General features: G+C 42.5%; 1 protein-coding gene across 1 annotated transcript in view; it reads left to right on the forward strand.

Moving 5' to 3' along the window:
* Positions 1–21,451, forward strand: part of PSD3 (pleckstrin and Sec7 domain containing 3) — a gene marked incomplete at its 5' end in the record, with an annotated part of 409,927 nt that overhangs the window by 108,917 nt on the left and 279,559 nt on the right. Inside the window, one exon of the mRNA XM_080929045.1 lies at positions 8,992–9,100. Within this exon, the coding sequence (XP_080785171.1) occupies positions 8,992–9,100 (109 nt within the window). The remainder of the gene's footprint in view (positions 1–8,991; positions 9,101–21,451) is intronic.

Genomic DNA, 21,451 nt, shown 5'->3' on the forward strand with positions numbered 1-21,451 from the left:
GCCTTGTCTTGTTTTGTTTTCTCAAGCTGAGTCACAAGCTCAACTCTTGGCTCCTGTGTTTCTGACAGTGAAGTTGATGCCTTCTAAAAGCCCCAGGGAACAGTGTGACATCCCTGAGGTGGTCAGATGGAATCTGAAACGTATGAGGAAGATTCTAGAAAAAGTCATCTGCTTTGAACAGTTAAACTTTGTTGGACATAATTGTCAAATCATAGTTGTATGTGCTGGCAGTGTTGTGAGGAAGTGACATTAGCCAGGTGCACATAGAAAAATACTGTACATTCTCACTTTTACGTGAATCTGAAGAGTTGAACAAAGAGAAGTAGACATCAGAATGGGAATGAAAAGGCAGGGATGTTACCAGTAGGGCAAGAGTCAAATCTCCCTCCCATCTTTCCCACCCTCCATTCTTGCAACCGCCCCAAACATTGGAAAAAATCCCGTTGTGGAAGCATGGTGTGTCACAGTGTGTCCCACAGTGTACCTTTTGTCCTTACTTGTCTGCTTGCAAATGTTCATTGCAACGATCCCTTGGTTTCCGCTACTTTACCAGTGCTGGAACCTCATCAGGACTCCTCTCAGACATCCTGTTTAGATTTAGAGTCATATCTAAGGTGTGTTCAGGTCCTTGCATGAGGAATATAGTCTTCATTCTTGTGAGACAGTTGAAGCAAGTCTGTTAGCATTTTGTTTAAGCTCTGCCTCAGTTACCTGGCAACAGCCAGGTATGCCTGACTCTATGAAATGGGCTGTTAGCCCCTTCCTCTCTCTCTTGTTCTCTCTTGCTCTCTTCCCACTTTTTCCCTTCTCTCCCCATTCCCCTCCTCCCTCTGGTGCACATGGCCCGCCTCTACTTCTCTACTCTCTTCTCTACTCTCTGCCTTTCTCTGTCTCTACTACCCTCTTAACTCCCCTTCCCATGCTCTGAGTAAACTAGTTTATACAATACCTTCATGTGGCTGGTCCTTCAGGGGGAAGGGTTGCCTCAACATGGGCTCTCAGAGACATCTCCCTTCCCCCATACCTCACCACACCTCCACAGAACATATCCCTCCCCACCCCACCCACATCAGTCTAAGCGGAGGCTGTCAGTGGAGATGTGTTTGGGTCTGTGACAGGCTTGTTTTCCTATTATTTCTACAGCTTTCCATACTTCTTGATAAAAAGCAGCGTGATGCTCGCTGGGCTGTGCTCTGGAGCTTCTGCTTCCTCCCCATTAGTGCACAGGCTCTGACTTTTACCTTGGGGAGCAGTAGAGTGTCCATTTGCCCTTGGTGCAGGAGAGCTGCTTTCAGGAAACACGGCAGTCAGTAGACAGCAGCTGGTAGGAAAGTGAGAATGAACCTCCAGGGGCTTAAGGGCTTGGATTCAGTTTTGTCTCTTCTGCTCACACTGTTAAAAAGGACTGGCAGCCAAGCCAGCCAAAGGCTAGGTGAGGGGCATGATTATCATCTTTTGTACCCTCTGCTGACGCTGTGGCCCCTTTCCTGCATTATCCTTTTCTTTTGATGTTCACCTCTCCAGGCTTAGACATGAAGGATTTAGCCTCTTGCTCCTTCTACTTTTCTGCTGGATGCTTTTAGCTTCTCTTGAGAGCCTTTCTGTCCCAACTCAATGTTGTTGACTTTGGGAAGATGAAACTAGCATTCCAGGGATGGGGAATACTTAGTTGTAAGGAATGGGTGGGTTATCCCCTTCTTCCCAAGCACCAGAGTTTTGTTTTGCATTTCTTGTTTACATGGTGGCACATTAATTTTTAGGGAAACATGTGCATGAATCCCCCTGTTTATTTTCAGGATGTTGGAGGAATGTATAGTTGACATTTTAAAAATTGCAACAGGAAGTTTTCATTTCAGTGAAAGAGCTTTATGTTGTATTTGGATGCAGGGTCCTAACAAGGACAGTATAGGGGAGCAAATCCATGTAGTCTTGTGATTGTGTTCTAGTAACTCATGGGTTCTTGGAGTCAGCAGAAATGTGCTTACAGAAAATAAATGGGAACTATGGCGTTTGTTTTAGAATCAAAGCACAGACCAATGTTGACATGCACGTGTGCATGTGTGTGCATATTTCTGTTTCAGGAGCAGTTTCTGTGGCTGCAGTAACAAGATTAACTTAAAACACAAGTTTAATAGCTTCTTGGTGGTCCAGCTTGGCAGTAGTTTCTCTAGAGACTGCAGTGGATTGAGTTTGTTCTTTGCTTCTCCAGATTTCTGCTCTAATTCTAACTCTAATCCTTAGATTATTTGCTTAAAATATATTAGCTTATATTGTGTAATTAGTATGTATATTATATATGATATATTATGTAACTAGTATGTAATTAGCATATAGATGATATAGTATGTAATTAGCATAGTATATTCACATATATGTATTTGTGTTTAAATAAACATCCTTTTTGTACTTTTAAAGGTTTTAGAAGATGAACAAACGTGTCTGTTTATTTTTCGTCTTACCTTCAAATTATCAAATGTTCAGATGTTTCCTTGCTCTTACCATCCCTCCCATTTTCGCTCTCATTTTTTTGTTGGAAGCCCGTGCCTCTAATAAATCCTCAAAATGTGAGTGTTAAACGGAGATCAGTAGTTGTGTGCTGAGAGCTTGAGGGTGTCAGAATCCCTTCTGGCTGGGCTCCCTGAGGCGCTCTTTCTAGGCAGCTCGTTCTTGCTGGCTACAGGTGGAATGGGTGACTCACCACCTTATCTAACTTCCCATCTCCCCACACCCTCTTTGCTCTCTGCAGACTCCTGTGAGGGTGTAGCCTCTCATCCTTACTGCTGTTCTAGGTGAGAAGGGACAGCTGGGACCTAAGTTCTGTCACCTCACTGCTGTTCTAGGTGAGAGGGGACAGCTTGGACCTAAGTTCTGTCACCTTACTGCTGTTCTAGGTGAGAGGGGACAGCTGGGACCTAAGTTCTGTCGCCCATGCTACAGTAAGAGCAGGAGCTCCGGCCTGGGTGCAGATCTAGCATTTCACTGAAAGCCTGGCTGTTTGCTTTGGCCAAGGGAGGTCACCCTAAGGCATGCTAAAGAGATGAATGGAACAGCTTGACCATTTCTTTTTCCTTCCCCAGAGCTGTAAAATTAGCCACGTATAAAGTATCCAGGAAAATGTGATTTCCCTCTTTCTTCTTTATCTGTTTCAAACATGCTTTCTTTAACATGCTGGACGTTCTCCCCAGCATTTTGAGCTTTCTTATTCTTTCTCTAAATTCTCTCTCCACCATTTGCTTGCTTCTTGACCTCTGTGCTAGCTTCAGTGGAATGCAACCCCCCACCCTCCTTCTCTTTCTCTGAGGTGCATCTGCAGTTTACAGCTGGTCTGCCCTGGGGGTTTACTTCCAAACTTTAACAACATTCTCCTTGAGTTTCTATGTGTATCCATTCTTAAGTTCCTGTTAGGGAACCTTGACTCACCATATGTCTACCCTAGACAGTGTCTGTTTTGTCTTCACTTATTTCAGGTCTCTTTGATTTGCTAGGCTCTAAGCACACCACAGACCGGGTGGCTTATGCAGTAGAAATGAATTGTCTCTTAGGTTTGGAGACCAGCAGTCCACGACTACTGAGTTGGTACTGCTGAGGTCCCTTTCCTCGACTTCAGATGGCACCTTCTCCCTTTGTCTTCATGTGGTCTTTGCGTTGTCTATCTCTCTGTATCCCTAATACTGTTTTCTTGGAAAGTCACCAGCCACCTTAGACTAGGACCTATTCTGTTGATCTCATTGGTTAGGGCTTCACCCGTACTGATCAGAATAGAGTTCATGCAGGAACACCTCACTGACTGCGGTTGGTTGGCATGTGCCCTTGTGCCCTGTGTTGGTGGATTCGGCTTCTGCAGAAAATGGGAACAGATGGGATTAAACAGGATCAAATGTGGACGTGAGTCTTGGAATTAAGTGCTGTGTTTAAAGAGAGCTGTGAAATATTATTTTTATAGTTTTCAATTTAGCTTTTAATCTTTTCTGGCACAGAGCGCTCTGGAATACTCAACTGACTCTCAAGTCATACTGAAGTTGAGATAATTAGAACAGTACGGTGCACGGTGCCCGCCTCAAGCTCCGCGCTCAATAATCCCTCTCCACCACCCCTGTGGCCCCAGTCGCTTTCTGCCCACCTCCCTGAAAATGACTTTTACTTCTGAAGTTTTCTACTTTTTCCCTTTCCCCTTCCCTATTTTGCAGCCAGACAGAAATTTTACGTAATGTTTTTCATTGTGCCTTCATTTTAAGGTTGTTCTATAACATGAGGTGGAATTTGTATGTCTTCTTAGTTCCTAAAGGTTTCAGATTTCAAAGTAAAGATGTTCATTGTAATACCGGCTTACCTGCTTCCTACCTTAGCCCTACCGAGTGCCAAGATCACAGGCCTGTGTCGCCAAGCCAGCCAACTATCCAGCCTCTTTAATGCTTTCATACAGCAGGGATCTGAAGTCCAGACGTTTATGTTAATTGGGAAGAAGCAGGCACTGGAAGAGCTGGGTTCTAGTGCTGATCACCTAACTCAGGTTATATGTCCTTTACTTCCTTTTAAATTGCCTTTTGGGTGTCAGGATTGGGACCTAGGCCCTCATGCATGCTAAATATGCACTCCTACTGCTGAGCTCATCCCCAGCCCCTATTCAGTATGCTTATCCGAGAGATTTATGCCCTAAGTAATTGTGATAAATCAAAAGGAGTAAGCTTTATTCAAGCAGTAATGCAGATTGAAAACGTATCACTGAATCGTGCATGTCTTTAATCACGCTGATTATTTCAAATAGAGTTTTTTGAAGGTGTGCAATTATTGTAGAGCTCGGTGAAGATGTAAAAGCGTTAGCATGGGAAGAGCAGAATCAGCAGGGCTTACAGTCTCCAGATGCTGATGTACGGAGAGTGAGTCTTCTTTCCTAGCAGTGCCTTGATTCCTGCCTGGAGGAAGGTGTCCCCATAACTGGCAGCATATGGAGTGCTTTGTTAAACTGAGACGCTCTCTCCTGTGTTACTCCTCCATCGAGCAGCCCTTGTTTCCTTCTGTGAGAAGCTGAGCATGCTTTGAGCATTGCTTCACTCTCACCTTTAAGTCTGCAAGTCTTCTCACTCAAGTTATGGTCTGCGCGCTATCCACAGGAGCAATAGTAAGACTTCTTGCACACAGTGATTCTTGCACACAGTGAAGTATGAAAAGCATACATAGGAGCTGTGCTGCAGGGCATGTGATTCAGAACCATCAGCATCAAATGGAACACTTTTGATGTAGGGTTAGTTTATCTGTTTCAAACATGCTTTTGGAACTGGTAAGGAACTGCACGTTTTCAGACCCTGCATTAACTGAACCCAAAGCTCTAGAGCGCATCACAGAAATGTGTTCTTTGATAAGTGCTATTATTTTAATTTGTACTAAAGTTTGAGAACTCTTTTTTTTATCAGTGTATTTTAAACAGTTTTGATCATGACATATGGAGACAAACTTTAAATTATGACTGTGTATACTCACTGCGCTGATTAGTTTGTATCAACTTGAAACAACCAAGAGTCATTTGGGAAGAAAGGGGAACCTCAATTGAAGACTTTTTTGGTTGGGGCTGGAGAGATGGCTTAAAGGTTTAGAGCAGTGGCTGTTCTTCCAGAGAACCCAGCTTTTGTTCTCAGCACCCACATAGTAGCTCACAACTACATGTAACTCGAGTTCCAGGTTATATGTCTTCTCTGGTCTGTGAGGGACACTAGGCATGCAGATGGTGCACACACATGCATGTAGGCAGATACCTATATATGATGTTGATGACAATAATCACAGAAATGATATTGATAAAATTGCCTAATTTGATAGACCTTTGATGATGCCCATGGGAGATTATCTTGATTGATGATGAATGTGAAGAGTCCCACCCATTATGAGCTGTATCATCTCTAGTGGGTAGGCCTGGCGAAAGTTAGCTGAATTATAGCAAGTGAGCAAGTCAGGAATCTCAGTAAGCTGTGTTCCTCCATGAGTTCTGCCTTGGTTCCTGACTTGAATTCTCTTAACTGTGGACTGTGATCTGGAAGTTTAAGCTGAAATAAATCTTTCCCTCACCCAAGTTGCTTTCGGTTAAAGTATTTTTTTTTAATAGTATAGGATAGTTTACTCAGGGCATGAGGAAGGGAGTTGAGAGAGTAGTGAGGCAGAGAGAGGGAGAGGGAGAAGGAGAAGAGGCTGGCCAGGAGCAAGTTGGAGAGGGGGGAAGGGAATGGGGAGAGGAGGGATAAAGGGGAAAAAAGTAAGAGAAATGAGCAAGAGCAAGAGCTGGTTAAAGTATTTTACCTCAGAAAAAGAAAGGTCACCAGGACACTTACACAACCATACGTTTCTCTCAGTCCCCTCCCAGAGATACACAGATATAGACTTATGCCTTAGAACTTTGAGAAAACAAATCTCTTTATTTTTTTATAGTTTTAAAAAGTTTTAGTTTATGTGTATGAGTGATTACCTGCCTCTATGTATGTACATCTTGTGTGCCTGTGTCCTTGGAGGTCAGAAGAGTGTGTGGCGTCCCCTGGAACTGAAGTTAAGGATGATGTAAGCTACTATGTGGATTCCGGGGAACAAACCTATATCCTTTGTAAGAGGAACAGTTCCATGTTTGGATCTGCACATAGACAGGCCAGTTATGTATTTAAAATATATTAATTTTAAAAAATTGCCAAGTTTCATATTAAGCAAGAATCAGGACATAAGTATTTTTTCTGAGTGTGGACTTCCAGAAATGTTAGGATAGGCTCCCCACAGACCAAAAGTCAAAGATCATTGCTCAAGCAGAACTTTTCTTTAGAATAGTCTTCAAGCTCCAGTCGAGACCCTAAGCTAAACCGAAAGTGCTTCCTGCATTACACCCTGGATGCTGGCTGGCAGTGTACTGCGCTGCTTCCCCATGGCATGCATCGTGGCATGCTAAGCGGCTTTGGAGGTTACCTGGTAGTCCAGGTTCAAGTTGTTGGTAATACGCCGTCTCTAGTGTCTTCCCTCAAGAGCTATGTGCTCTGGATTTAGACTGCATGGAATCAAATCCAGAAGATGTAATTTATTGTCTGTACCACCGTGGACACATTATTTACCCATTCATTGAGTTCTTCCCTCACCCACGAGACGGACGATAACTGTTTATACCATTGCTCTGAGTACTAAATGATGTCTTCATATAGCACACTAGAGGAGTGCTTGCCAGAGAGTAAGTGGTTAATACATGTCATCCATGATAATTATCCTTTATTTATTCTTTTCCCTACTTTCTTAAATATGGCTGACCAGAACATTCCATGGACTATCTCCACACAAAGATCCAAGTGAACACACCTTTGGTTGACATGAGCTTTAGTCTCTCAGACTGCTAAGCTCCTTTGTGTGACAGGCCTATGGTCTTTCAAAATGTAAGTGAACAATCTTTGAAATAGAAATAAATAAAAATATTTGCCAAAATGTTATGATGACTTTTAAGTTCTAATTAAAATGAGGCCTCATCCCCCCAAGTATCCCATGTTTGTTTGCTCATTGCTTCTGAGAGCCCTGCTGCTGTCTGTCTGTCTCTGAAATGGACCATTTATATGTTCTTCCAAGCTTCTTGGTCTGCTCTCAGTATAGGTAAGGGTCATTTTCAAATGGCTGTCCCTCTGCATAGTACATGTTCCTGTTCTTCCCAGCATCTTGCGTTTCTCATTTCTGCAGCTATCACTTCCTCAGAAAACCATACATAAGTATCTTCCCCAAATTAGGTCACCTTCTTTGGGAATCCCTGGGGGAGTTTCTTTTATTAGACAGAAGCTCTCTAAATACACAGATTATCATTATTTTCTCTCTGTTGGGGAAACAGATAATTAATCTGTACTTGTTAAACATATTACACTAAGAAGAATTTCCAGAGATGAATATTGCACTTTATAAAAATATAAATGATTGCAGAAGTATTTTAAGGAATGCTGTCTCAAAAATCTGCAAGTTAACCTTCTGATCATGGTAGAGAAGAGCAAGGTGAGCAACGGGGATGGCACCACATGCTGGACTTGGCTTTTGTAGGGTGATGGGATTGTAATTGGTCCTTCTGTCACTGACAGACATTGCGGCTAGTCCGGAGATACTCTTGTTTCACGTGGTTACTTGATTGTTCGTGTAACTGTTGATGTCACTGTTCCCCAGGATGGAGACCCAGTGATGAGTCCAACATGTGAATAGAATGTAGTCAGAACTCAGTGTAATATCATATCTTGGATGTTTTCATTCATAGAAGAGTCCAGGGGGTGACTCCATGGTGGGCGTAGATAAAATTTCATCCATTATTTAACTCTAGGCCAGAAATAGGAACCATTCAGATTTCAACACTTGCCTAAAAGCAGTCAGGAAGGATGTCTTAGGAATTGTGATGTGAACCAATTTTACCCCTGTCATTTTTCTCTTTACATAGCAGTCTTTTAAGAATCTGGACAGATGCTCAGATTTAAGACAGATCGTATCAATGGGATTACCGTTCTGTGTATGCCTTGCTAGCTGAGTGGCGTTTTTGGTGCAGCTCAACAGAACACACAGAAAGAATGACTAGCTGGTGTCTGGCCGGCCAGCCTTCCCAGGGCTGGGATTACAAACTGATGGTCCCCATGTTTGCTTGTGTGTTATGTGCATTCTAGATTACGTTTACATAGCAAGCTCTGTACCAATTGAGGTTTCCCCAGCTACATAAATGTTTCAGGATAATTTATCATAAGCCTGCTGCACAGTCCTGGCAGGATTTGTGTGTGTTCTCTACCCCCCTCTGTAGACATCACATGTATGCTATTCTTTTGGCTTGCCTTACTGATGAAATCGTGTGTCCTGACTGTATTCTGATTTTTCGTTTGTTCTTTTCATTTCGAGTGGTTATGTGATGTATCAAGCATATATATGGTGCTGGCTCAGTCACTCCCTTCTTGGGTCATTTGTTCTACCATCTCTTGTTATGCTGTATTCGTGATGTTGTCCTTGTTTGGTTTTCATTTTCAGGCAGAGCCGTTTGTTTGGGTTAACAATGCATCGGCACATTCCCAGAGTGTTGCCAAGGCAAAGTACGAGTTTCTGTTCGGCAAGTCAGAAGAGAAAGCTGCGGATCCTAGTAAGTGTTTTTACCATTGTCTTCCGGGTCCTACTTATTTCTTCGTCTGGGACTTTCCTACATCACTTCCTGCTTATCCTCGTGAAACCTGTCTGCTTCAGCTGTTCTCTAGAGCAGTCTTTCCAATACTAGCATTGGATGTAGTTTCTACAGCTTGCTCTAGGTAATTCAAGTTTCAAGAATTAACTAATTGTCATTAAGATTTTATTTTCCACATTTATCTTTGTTCGGTATAACTACTTTAGTTTTGGCAACCATCAAATGTTATGGGTGGTCAATTCCACACATTTTTTAAACAGTGTAATCTTAAGAGAGCTTTCATTTGAAAAATGACTGTTATATTCTAGAATTAGAAGCAGCACTCTTCAGAAAAGCTTAGAACAAACAGAAGTAACATTAGTACTGGTGTCAGTAACCCTACTGACGAACATTATCCTTAGCATCCCAGCACTACACTGTGTGCTTTGAATACCCATCTTATTTGAGCCTCAGGGAAGTCCCACAAATTGCCTCTGCTACCCCCATCCTCAAGAGGTCGAATCTGAAATAATTTTCTGTCAGTTACAATTTCCTGACCCTGAAGCTTGAGCTTTCAGTTCATGGGAGCAACGCCATTCTGAATACGTCTTCCTAAAAGAGCGTGTGAGATACGCCATCTAAAGAGTTTCAGAATACTTATCTATGTCTGTGGAAAGAGAAGTGGTGGAGAAGGCAGCTATCAGCCTTTTGGAAGACAGAAAGCCTCGAGGATTTGTGCTTTGCAGTTAGACTTTCTGAGAATCCCGGGCTCTTAACTTACAACCTTGTGGCAGTGTGTATGGTATCCATCAACTTTCTAGTCTGTAAACAATGATTTCAGTGACATGTCTCAATTATCCTGTGATATGCAGAGACCTAGAGTCATGCCGTGACAGCAAGTGCTTCTGGTTTTGTTTGTTTATTAACGAGGGCGATGAAGGTCCTCATCCCTGCATCCCTGACCTTCAACTGTCATGCTTAGAAGGACAGTCATCACTCTTAGTAACTTTACCACCATACAGATAAGTGGTTTGACCTAGTGTGGTTGGTGTTCGGCTGAAAACAAAACAAGTAATTCTGTATTTCAGATTGCTGTGATCGTTGGGATTGTGTAACAACATTTTAAGGTTTCCAGGAAGTCAGTGCATATACACTTAATTCCTGTCGTTGTTTTATAGTTTCTGTATTCATCAGGACCTCAAGACAGCTTGGGAATCTTTTCTGCTTTGAACTTTAGATGCTACTTTGCGGGTTTCTGTTTTTCCTGTTTTTACTCGGATGAAATATAATTTTTACTTAATTATGTAAACAGTGTCTAATACTCTCTGTGTCAATAGTGAATAGAGCTATGGGCAGGCACGTGCATCTGTCGGCTTCTCTCCCACAGTTGGTGTGATATTTAAATGACGTTAGGAAACATACACCTTTCCTACCACCTGGCCGTCTCAGTCCTTGATGTTCACGCAAGAGAAATTCAGGTTCTTGCTCACTTTTCCAGGGATGTTTGTAACCTGCACTTTCGTTTTGCTGTCTGGAAAACCAAACACATTCAGAGTTCATGCTTCTTAAAAGTAGCAGAAGAAGACTGGGTTGAAGGAGCGATGGGTGGTGGTCGGTGACTGTGTGGGACTTTTCACAACCTGTCATTTCGGCCTTAACGCTAATTGGCTTGGGTTCAGTAGTGTGTGCTGGAGTCTCTTCCCTAGTCCTGTGAGATTTGTCCTTGAAGACTGCAAAATAAAGCACTCGAAAAGAAAGAACCACACGTGAGGCACGCTCTGAGTCTTTTCTTTCTTCTTTTTCAGATCATTATTGTTAAGTCACGTGAGAACATGAATGGAACTTTAAGTCTAAACTGTAGAGCCAAAGGATAGAGTGGGAAGGGCAAGAGAAGTGTGCGATTTCAGTTTCCATACTGGGCTGGCTCAAGTCTAGTGCTTTATAAGTCTTTTGAAATTTAGTGGTGTAAATATATTATAAATACATACAGGAATAATAGAATTTTAGCAACATTTTTATTATATTGATAAGAAAATGAAGATCTGTTTTCTACTAAGTCTTGTTAAAGGATTAAATGATATTTTTGATGTTCTTGGCCCATCACCTTGTTTCTCCCGATGCCAATATATAACATTTCTGGTAATTATACCAAAGCTTGTAATTCTCTTAGGGTTATAGAGTTGAGGTCATGGTATAGAGTATCAAAACTTAAAAGGAGTATGTAGTGGTTTCTGTTAACGTGATGTCCTCTACAGAATGGACTATATTCGGATTATTCCTGCTGCATGGTGCACTGGGGGCTGATACAGATCAGGAGAAACAACAGACTCTGAGTCGATAGGAAAGTTTGAAAGGAGATTTCCTGTGCTGAGCAGAGGAGCCGGAGTCAAAGGAAAGCTGAGCTCCATCATCAGTGGGCCCAGGAACAGATACTTTCCTTCTGATGACAACAGTCCAGGCGCCCAGCAGCGTCAACACAAGAAGCTAGCATGGACTGGACACTGTGCATGGAAATTTTGACTAGAGAAGTTGTGCGTTACCTGAGAAATTGCTAAAGTGTGGAGCTGTGGCTTGGCATATCAGTTTTCCCAGAGTTCTGAAGGTGGGGGAAAATTCATTTCTTGTGGAATTAAAGCCCAAAGTTGAGGTAGAGCACTAAGGATAGCCAGTGTGATGTCTAGGAAGTGACATAAAGAAATGTCACCAACTGTTGCAGGATTTAATAGGACATATAAAACTCCACATTAACAAATAAATGCCCAAAAGGACAAGCTCACAGTATCATTTGAGTAAAGCCAGGAACCTCACTAGGAAGGAAAGTCAGCATTTATAACACAGATAACAAGACCCAAAGAGTGAGACCAATTGTATATTCTGAAACTATAAAATAGTTTTCTATAAACATAAATTGGGGCAAACCAGGAAACAAACAGCAGGAACCTGTGAGGAAGATGCGCACACGATTAGGAAATAGTCTGTGTGTCCTTGAGTTTAAAATTACAGCTAGTGAAAGGCAACTAGAGCGATGGAGCGTCCGGTGTAAGTTATTCCATGTCCGGTTAGTTTAGTCATGTTCGCAGGCTCGAGGAAGCATTGTCGACGTTGGGCTGGCCTGGGAGGGACTCTTCTAGTTCTGGTCGGCTGAGGCGGAGAGGCCCAGCCGGAACGTGGGCAGCCCTGTGTAGGGTTGGACTTTCAACCACAGGAACAGCAAAGGGAGCTGAGCAGAAGTATGCATGCATTCATTTTCTCTCTCTTGCATGCGGACGTAACCAGCCGCTTCAAGGGCTTGCCTTGACTCTCCTGCAGTAATGGACTGGAACCTGGAATTGAACAGGCATGTTGCTTTTTGTCAGTGTGGTTTTGCACAGCAAGAGCAATGAAACCGAGTCAGGTTTGTGTTTGGTTTCTGAACCTAGAGCCTAATCTTAGTTCATGATCTCCCATTGCCCCCCTGCCTACTAAGTGCTGCCACAGGAAGTGACCAGAGAGAGAGAGAGAGAGAGAGAGAGAGAGAGAGAGAGAGAGAGAGAGAGAGAGAGAGAGAGAGAGAAGGGGGAGGGAGGGGGAGGGAGCAGGAAGTTTTCTCATGTGTGTTTTCTTGCTCAGGTTCTGAGTGCATCTGGTTGTTCAGTGTTGAGTTAACGGAGTTCTCTTCACCATGCATTGGTCCAGACCTCATGGTAGTTTTTGTTTTCTCTTTTCTGTATTTATTTATTAGGCAGATTTCTTTCTTATAAGGCGCAGGGAGCAGAATTTTATTATACACCGCAGGATTGCCTCTAACTTACTGTCCTCCTGCCTCATTCTCCCGAGTTTTGGGATTCCAGGTATGTTTCCCTCAGGATAGTTTTAGATCTTAACTAGATAAAAATCGCCATTTATCCAACTGCCCTAACAGAAAGACTGTTCTGCTTTATATTCTTATTGCCAGATTTAATCAAGAAAATGGGTGCTTCACTTTTAGTCTGTTAGATGTAGGCATTTATTTTTGACATAAAAATAGTATATATGATATCGTAAGTATAATACGAATTTTAGGCTTTTAGTTCGAAAACAACGTGTGTGTGTGAGAAATGGAGTCTTGAGAAAATTGCACAGGACGGAAGGAATCTGGAGGGTCACTCTTCTCTCCATCTTCCGGGGCTCCACTGCCAACACTGTGGGGTGTGCTTGTTAGCCCTGAACTGGCACATGCTGTGGGTGCTCTGTCTTCACGCCAGCCTCAGTTCCTTATCCCTGTCACTGAGTTTCCGATAGTCCCTCTCCATTTTGTTTTTCTTCTCGAATATAAGTTTGCTATCATCAACATTGCTGGCAGGTGCCTCATAGTTACTGCTTACAAATTCTGTGTAAAATGGAAAACAGTTGGCTCAGATAGTCTCTCTAGAGTAGATTTATATGCTGTGTGTGTTCTCTTGCTTGCATTTTTAAGTCTTATTATGTAAAACTTCCCTTCTCCAGGTAGTGGAGCAGGTGGCTCCTGGCTTTGTCATGGAAATGAAGATGGAGTCCCTGCTTTTCTTTTTCTGCAGGCTTTTGAGCTTTTGATACAGACTGACTCAGTAAACACATATGGCTCATGCACTTAAGAGTTGCGGAATCCAATAATGTGTGTAGTTGTGCCTGAAGTGGAGGAGGAGAGCCTGTGTGCGACCTCTGCTGGCCATGGAAGGTAGAATGCACACAGGGAGTCTGGGGGCGGAGCAGATTGATGGTCACCTCTTTTTCTTTTTCAATATATTGCTACTATGTCATTTGTAGGAGGAATCTATTTCCATCTGGGAGTTAGGCCTCTTATCCTGTCTCATAATTTGTGCTAATTTTTTCTAGGCCATTACAAAACTGTTGTCTGTACACTTAGACTTAATTCTGATTACAAGTACTGCTTGGATCTCCTGACTCATTCTTGTGTGTGTGCCTGTGTGTGTGTGTGTGTGTGTGTATGAATCTGTGTGTGTGTGTGTGTGTATGAATCTGTGTGTGTGTGTGTGTGTGTGTGTGTGTGAATCTGTGTGTGTGTGTGTGTGTACTTGCTTGAGTGGACGCGTACTTTATCACTTTTCCCCGGCACTGGAGTCTTAGTTTACAGTTTACCCATGCACCTCTGCTGTCCTGCCCTCATACTTCTTGATCCGTCATTGCTGACGAGACTCTGATATTTGCCCCCCGCCTATCTGTCACCTATGCATTGTTTCTGATCACTGCCCAGCCCTTTGCTCCACCCTGCGCATCTGGAGGATGAGTTCTGTTCTGACTCGATGGTTGTGAAGCCCTTTCTGCCCTGTCTTCCTTTACTTCTGAAGATATCCATTGTGTTACTTTTCCATTATGTCCCCTCTACGTATGCTACAGCTCTACTCCTGAGCTTCTTACTGCATTTATGTTCCGGACGCTTGCTTTTTCATTCCTGTTGTAAAACACTTGACATCCTCCCCAAGCTTTTTTATATCAGTACTTGTATTCATAATTTCAGTCACTTTTCTGTTAATCTTCATTGCAGTCTGTTCTCTCATAGGTACATCATTTCAATGTTCTAAATAACTGATCAGAATATTTTTCTAGTATTATCCTGTATTTCATGAATTTATACTTCTTCCTGGGTCCATTCAGTTTCATTAAATTTTGGGACTTTCTTTAGAAGGCAGTCCTTTTCCTCAGATGATATTACAGTTTGTTTTTACAGTGACATGCATGAATTAGAGTTTGTCCCTGGGTATAGGTGAGGCTTTCTTGGGCTGGGTGGCTGTGTGCAGCAGGGAGGAGCATGTAGACCGGGCACGGGGGTTAGCTCCAGTCACACTCATGTGGGCTGCCTTATGCATACGCCTCTGGGTAGCAGACCAGGGCTGGAGTGGGGCATCATGGGCATTTGCTTTTCAGTTAGCCAGTGATGGCACAGACCCACTCCCCATGTCAGATGCAGATACTTGCTGAGGCTGGGTTTTGAGCTTCCCTGTGTCTCTCCCTTTAGGATGAGGGTGCCTGCTGGGTACGTTCTGGGTTGTGACTTCTGTTGTCTCTCATCAGTGATTGTAATGTTTGGATATGTGTTGCTCCTTGAACACGTTAGAGAAAAGAAAAAAAGCAAACTTTGTGCCTATCTGCCATAGTGACAAAATAATTATTTCTGTAGAATAGAATTGCATAGCTTTATTGAGATATAATTTATATAATAATAGAAATCACCTAGTTAAAATATAAAATTCATTGTTAACCTGTTACAGTTTGGTGTCCATGATCATAATTTATTAGGGTATTTTTTTTCTCAATAAAACAAGTGACTGTACTAGTAGCAATTCTCGAGAAACCACACTTAGCTTCCTGTCTCCTTCCAGAGGCTTCCTGATTCTAGATTCTTTATATAAGTAGAGTCCCTTGGACCCGTCTTTGTCCTCTAGTGGATTTCTGTTCTGTGAATGATGCTTTTAATGCGCCTGCGAGCTTACTGTTTGCTGTTTTTGGAGAAATGTTCATTCATTTTCATTTTCTGTTTTTAATATGGGTTATCAGTCTTTTACTATTGAGCTGTAAGCACTCTTTATATATTCTGTATGTGGATCCCTTATCAGAAGTATGATTTGAAGATTGTCCTCTTCTTGTTCTTTTCTTGATAGTATGAAGAAGTTTAACTGTAACATAATAAAGTCAAGTTCTGTTTCGTATTTACTCTTTTGGTGTAATATATATTTGCCAACTCCAAGGTTAAATATACTTATGCCAGTGTTTTCTTTCAAGTTTTGTAGTTCTTTATTTGTAGGTCTGTGACCCACTTTAAATTAAAAGACGGGAAATAAATGTTTTATGGGGTGGTGGTGGTGGTGTGTCTGTCTGTGTGCCTGTGTGATCATGTCTGCAGACCACAGGATAACATACAGGGAAATAGACTTTCTCCTTTTAGGATGTGGGTCCCAGAGACTAAGCTCAGGTCAAACGGGGGCTTAACATACTGAGATACCTTGCCAGCCATCTTCGAAGAGTTTTAGTTTGTTTGCCACATGAAGGTGTGCAGCTGTGTAATCCTGATAAAGGAGAGAATGTGTTAGCACGTTACTGACTGGGTGACACTCCCCTGTGTACACAAAACAAAGTGTCAAACAGAAATCTAACAAGAACAACAGCAAACAAGCAAATAGAACGTGGCATTGTAGCACTCCAGAGCGCAGATCAGTCTTTGTTCTAATCGCTGTGTGCGTCTGTGGGATCCAGGAAACCTAGGAATCATTACTTTAAGAAAAACACAAATTGGCATAGAAACCACAGACATACAAAGGAATGACTGATAATTCCACTAATTATAAGGGTTTCTGTTGACATGTTTTCTGATCTCCACCACAGATTTAAGTCAGTTTCTAATTTCATGGTGACTTTTTGGAACATTTCATTGACCTTGATCTTTTTCTTTACTCAAACTGCTTTCCATCTATGTGAACAGCAGAGAGAAATCACTTTATAGCATGTTATATAGTTCCTATGTTAAATGTGCTCAGCGGTACTTGGCCCTTCAAATGGACACATGGTCTCCATTACTTTGCACCGCTGACCGTGCTCTGGGCCATAATTTCATCTGGGTTTGGCTTGGTCAGGTGAGCTGGAGAGTGGTCATAGACTCTTCTTTTGGGTAGGGTCATCCAGGTAATGGGCCCACTTCATACGGTGCTGGTCTACATATCTGTAGACTGAGCTGACCCTCAGCAGGCTCAGCTGTCTGACTGGAATTACTTGGTCCTAGATAAACATGGGGTGTTGCAGAACTAATCTGGAGGGCGTGCTAAAGGCTCCCAGCTTGTTCCTACTGTCCAGTATAATATTTTTGCCATTTTAGACTGACGTCCATTACTGCCTTGCTTTATCTGTGTGGTGCTATGGAAGGCAGGCCCAGCGCATGCTAGACACGCGCTCTAAGGATTCAGCTGCATACCTAGCCCTGAGCTTTTGACCCTCCCTCTCTTCCTTCCTCCTTTCAGTAGGGTCGCGCTACAAGTCCAGGTGATCTTTGAACTCACAAAGCTCCTGCTTTAATCAGTAAGTGCTAGAGTCATGGTGCGGGACAGCACACCAAGCTCCGATAGGCACCTCCCCCACTGCCTTCCCTGTCAAACCTCTTTATCCAATCTTCTCTCTTTCATCCTGTATTGAAAAGCTAAGGAGCCAAGGACAATGACATAGGTTTGTGGTCTGGTTACTCAGGAGACTTGGGCAAATAGGCATTTAATCTGATAATTTAGATCAGTTTATGCAACATAACATGAACACACACACACACACACACACACACACACACACAAACTGATAAGCAGTATCTAAATTTTTCTTGAGGGGAAAATCAGATCAACTTTGGAATGGATAATCATAGGTCAGTTAGAACCAAATAAATTTTGTCCTGAGAAATTGGCTGGATAAAATATAATTAACACCAGACTTTTTCATGAGCTTACTAACTACTTATGATTAATTTGAGACAATTTCCGGTTTGCTCATGTTTTATATTGAGAATATAGGTTCTCACTGACTGACACAGCTCCTCAGATGCTGTCAGGACTATATTCTTGAGATGTAGAATTCAGAGGGAAGAATATTTTGTTGGTACATGATCTGTTTCACCAAGGGTGTTTTAGCAGTGTCCCTCTGCATTTTTCCTTGCCAACCTATCTCAGTTCAGATTGCATTTTTTAATGTATCTTTCCACTTTTATTTTGCAAATCAGAGATTACATATTGGTGTCTTTAATTTGTGCTTTGATTGATCCACCTTGTGTAAAAAAAAAAAAACAAAAAACTACCAGTTAAAATTGAAGGTTCATGTAACAATTGTGAAGCTGCTGGTGATGAGTCTGTGACTGCATTCAGCTGTGCAGTCGCCACCTGTAATAACCAGGTCCCCATCAACAACTGTCTCACCCCATTCCTATGAGCCAGTATGCACTTGGACCTGTGGCCCAGCATTAAAACCTTGGTTTGCGCTCATGTTTGTATTTGTGATTTTAAGGAAATTATATGTTGTAATCCAAAGTTGCTTCTTCTAATAGATTTTCTTAAATACAATGGATGCTTGAAGCTTCAAAGGCTCGAAGGCATACAACGTGCTGTTTTTCTTTCTCTTAAAGAGCTTCCTTCCCCATAAACTGTATTGTATAGATAGATGTTAGGACCACATAACCTCTTGGATCTGCCCTTGCCAACCTCAAATTTGTGGAGGCGAAGGACTCTAGAGCTCTGAGGGTGGAATGGGGTAACACTGAAGAAAGTTGTTTCATTTGCTGTGTCACCCACTTTTAGTGTGGGGAACATCCATGTCGTATGGAAACTATGTTTCTAATTATTTGTGCTTTGGGTGTATTATATAAAGGCTTTCTGAATGATTTTTAATACAGGTTTTCTTAGCAGCTACCATGTCCACCATGGTCAGATTAGGGTTTTGGTTTTGGGTCAGGATGTTGAAATACAATTCCTCAAAAGGCATTAGTAAGGCGGCTGTGTCATAGCTTCATGTACTTATCCCGCTTGACTCCTGCCTTGCTGTCACAGTGGTTTTCCCCTACAAATAGTGTGTCACTGACTTGAGCAGTCATATAATCTCAGTTACACTTTCATGTCCCTTTGTGCTGTACTTAGGAGATTATATTGATTATTTGAGTTTTTTCTTCTAGCTGATGATACATTGCTTATAAATCTTGCTTCAGGATAATAAAGGATTGCTGCTACCCAAGAGTTGGAACTTGGGTTTTTAGCATCTCAATTCTTAAAAAGGAGTGAGTACCTATGGAGTGACTACTGCGGCCTCCTGAGGAGCACTAATGCAATGGTGTTGTCCAGGGAACCCTGGGGATTTCTGCACTTCACAGAACACTTAGACGGTAATATTCTTTGTATCATGGTACACTGGAAGCTGTGGATAAGTGCAGCCGCTTCCATTTGTGCCCCAGTGTTGGCTTGGTCCACTTTTCAAGTGCACTGGAGATACCTTGGCTGCTTCTTAAGCTTGTGAAAAATTCAGAATCTTCTGAGTCCCTCCAGTAACTCTGATTCTGTGTGCTCCTGTAATGAACTCCGCAGACATGCAGATCTGGGTCCTCTCACTGGAACCTGGGGAGGCTGGGCCCCTTTCGAAGGACCTGAGAGGTGAGGGATTTGGAGATAAAGCAGAGGCAGGGTGACACCTGGTTGGTTGGATTTCCTCTCTTAGTGAGTGCAGTCACCATGGTGGAGATGGTGTAACACACACCGTAGAAGACCAAGAAGAGATCACCCAGCTCCTTTTACAGGCTCAGAGTCTGTGACCTAAAACGCTGAGCACATTTGTAGATAAGCTACAGATTGATTGTAGGATTATTTGGAAGTTAATAAGGGGGTGGCAAGCCCAGTTTTGGATAGAATGAAGGGAACTGTAGCAACTGATGAGTTTCAGGTCTATCATCAGTTGCATATTAGCAGATTAATCAAAGGTTTGGAGGGAGTTTGGAGTCCTCTCCAGCTGGCACTGTGTTCCGAAGGACCAGTGCTGAGAACCAGCCAAGGGCAGGTCAAGGTGAACTGTCTTCCTGCTTAAAGGAGGATACATGGGTGGGAAACTTGGAGGCTGGAGGAGCTGCTAGGTCAGTAAAACTGAAGGCCTGCGATGTAGCTGCAAACTCACACATAATGAACACTATGAACGTTCCCTAGCTATATTTTACTGGGTACATTTATTGGAGAAATGCTGCTGTGTTGAAAATGACCTTAAAACAAGTAATCAACGCACCAGGGTTTGAGCTGGAGAGATGGCTCAGTGGTTAAGGGCACTGACTGTTCTTCCAGAGGTCCTGAGTTCAATTCCCAGCAACCACATGGTGGCTCACAACCATCTGGAATGAAATCTGATGCCCTCTTCTGGTGTGTCTGAAGACAGATACAGTGTTCTTATATGTAATAAATAAATAAATATTAAAAAAAAGACTCCTGAGTTTTCTTTAAGGGCAGATATCAGATCCCCTAAGTATCCTCCCTGGCAAATGAAGACCCTCTTGAGAGCATTTTCTTAGTCATTCCTACAGTTGCAAAACTAGAGAGAGATGTGTACACAGTCTGGATGGAGTAGCAGACAAGTACTATGCTGGCTCTAACAATATAATGCCTGTTGAAATAGGAATATCCTGCAGGGACATATGGCGGCATGTTGAAGGCACATATGGGGTAGGCTGGAAGGAAGCACCTAGAAAAGGAGAGAATCGAGCCACTGGCGGAAGCTGTTTGAGGAACAGTTAGTATCTCCAGCGGACAAATGATAAGGACTCGGGGCAGATAGAGACCAGACTGTCTATCCTGCTGACCATGCTAACGTATGTTTCTGTTGATGAGAAAATAAGGTTCCTTCTTCACTGGGCTTAAAAGACCAGTATGAAGTCAATGCAAGATAAGTCGAGAAAGGTAAGTTTGGGGAAGGTCTGTTTCCAAATGTATTTATGGCAGTAGATAGCAAGAAGCTGTAACTAGAAGTATTAATTCAGGGTCTGCTTGTCCAAAACACCTTAACTTATGGTTTGGACATGGCAAGTTGTCCTTCCACGTTCTCTTTTCTTTCTGTTCTCAAGAGTGTGGTAGAGCTGGAGCAAGTGCAGCGGTGGTGGGGAATTCTCAGATGGCAGAGCAACAGGCTCAAAGTAGCCAGGATCATTTACTTAGGTCCTGAATCACCTGTCTAATTTGCATAGAAAATGTTTTGGTTAGGCGTGTGTGTGTGTGTGTGTGTGTGTGTGTGTGTGTGTGTGTGTGTGTATAGATGTGAGTTTTGTTCATGTGGGTCATGCGTATGGCATAGTAGGTGAGTCAGAGGACGGCTTCATCAGGACAACTTTGTTCTTCATTTCTTCCCCCCACTTTTGTGTGGATTCTGAGAATAACTTTAGGTCATCAGGCTTCTGTGACCTGTGCCTTTACTCCATAAAGGACTTGCTGGTCCTTGAGTTTTGAAACATTCCGCATGTGAGATCATATAATATTGTTTTCCTGTTCCTGTCTTATTTGCTTAACAAAAATGTTCTTCATATTTATTCATATTGCAAATAGCAGGATTTCATTTTTGATGAATCATATTTTATTATGTATCCACTTGTCTCACTTCCCCCCTCGATTTGATCCTCCAGATGTACTTGGGTTCTATGAGTATCTCGGATATTTTGAATAACAGTGGTCAGATGTTCTTTAAGTGGCTATCCTTGGGCTGCATACCTAGAGACAGGATTGGTGGATCATATATTCAGTCCATTTCTGTGTTTGTTGGGGTCTCCAGTCTGTCTTTCATAAAGTCTTACATTTCTAGCAACAGTGTACGGAGGGCCGTTTTTTTCCCTGCATC

The sequence above is a fragment of the Micromys minutus genome, assembly GCF_963924665.1.
Source record: "Micromys minutus genome assembly, chromosome: 14".
Classification (NCBI taxonomy): domain Eukaryota; kingdom Metazoa; phylum Chordata; class Mammalia; order Rodentia; family Muridae; genus Micromys; species Micromys minutus.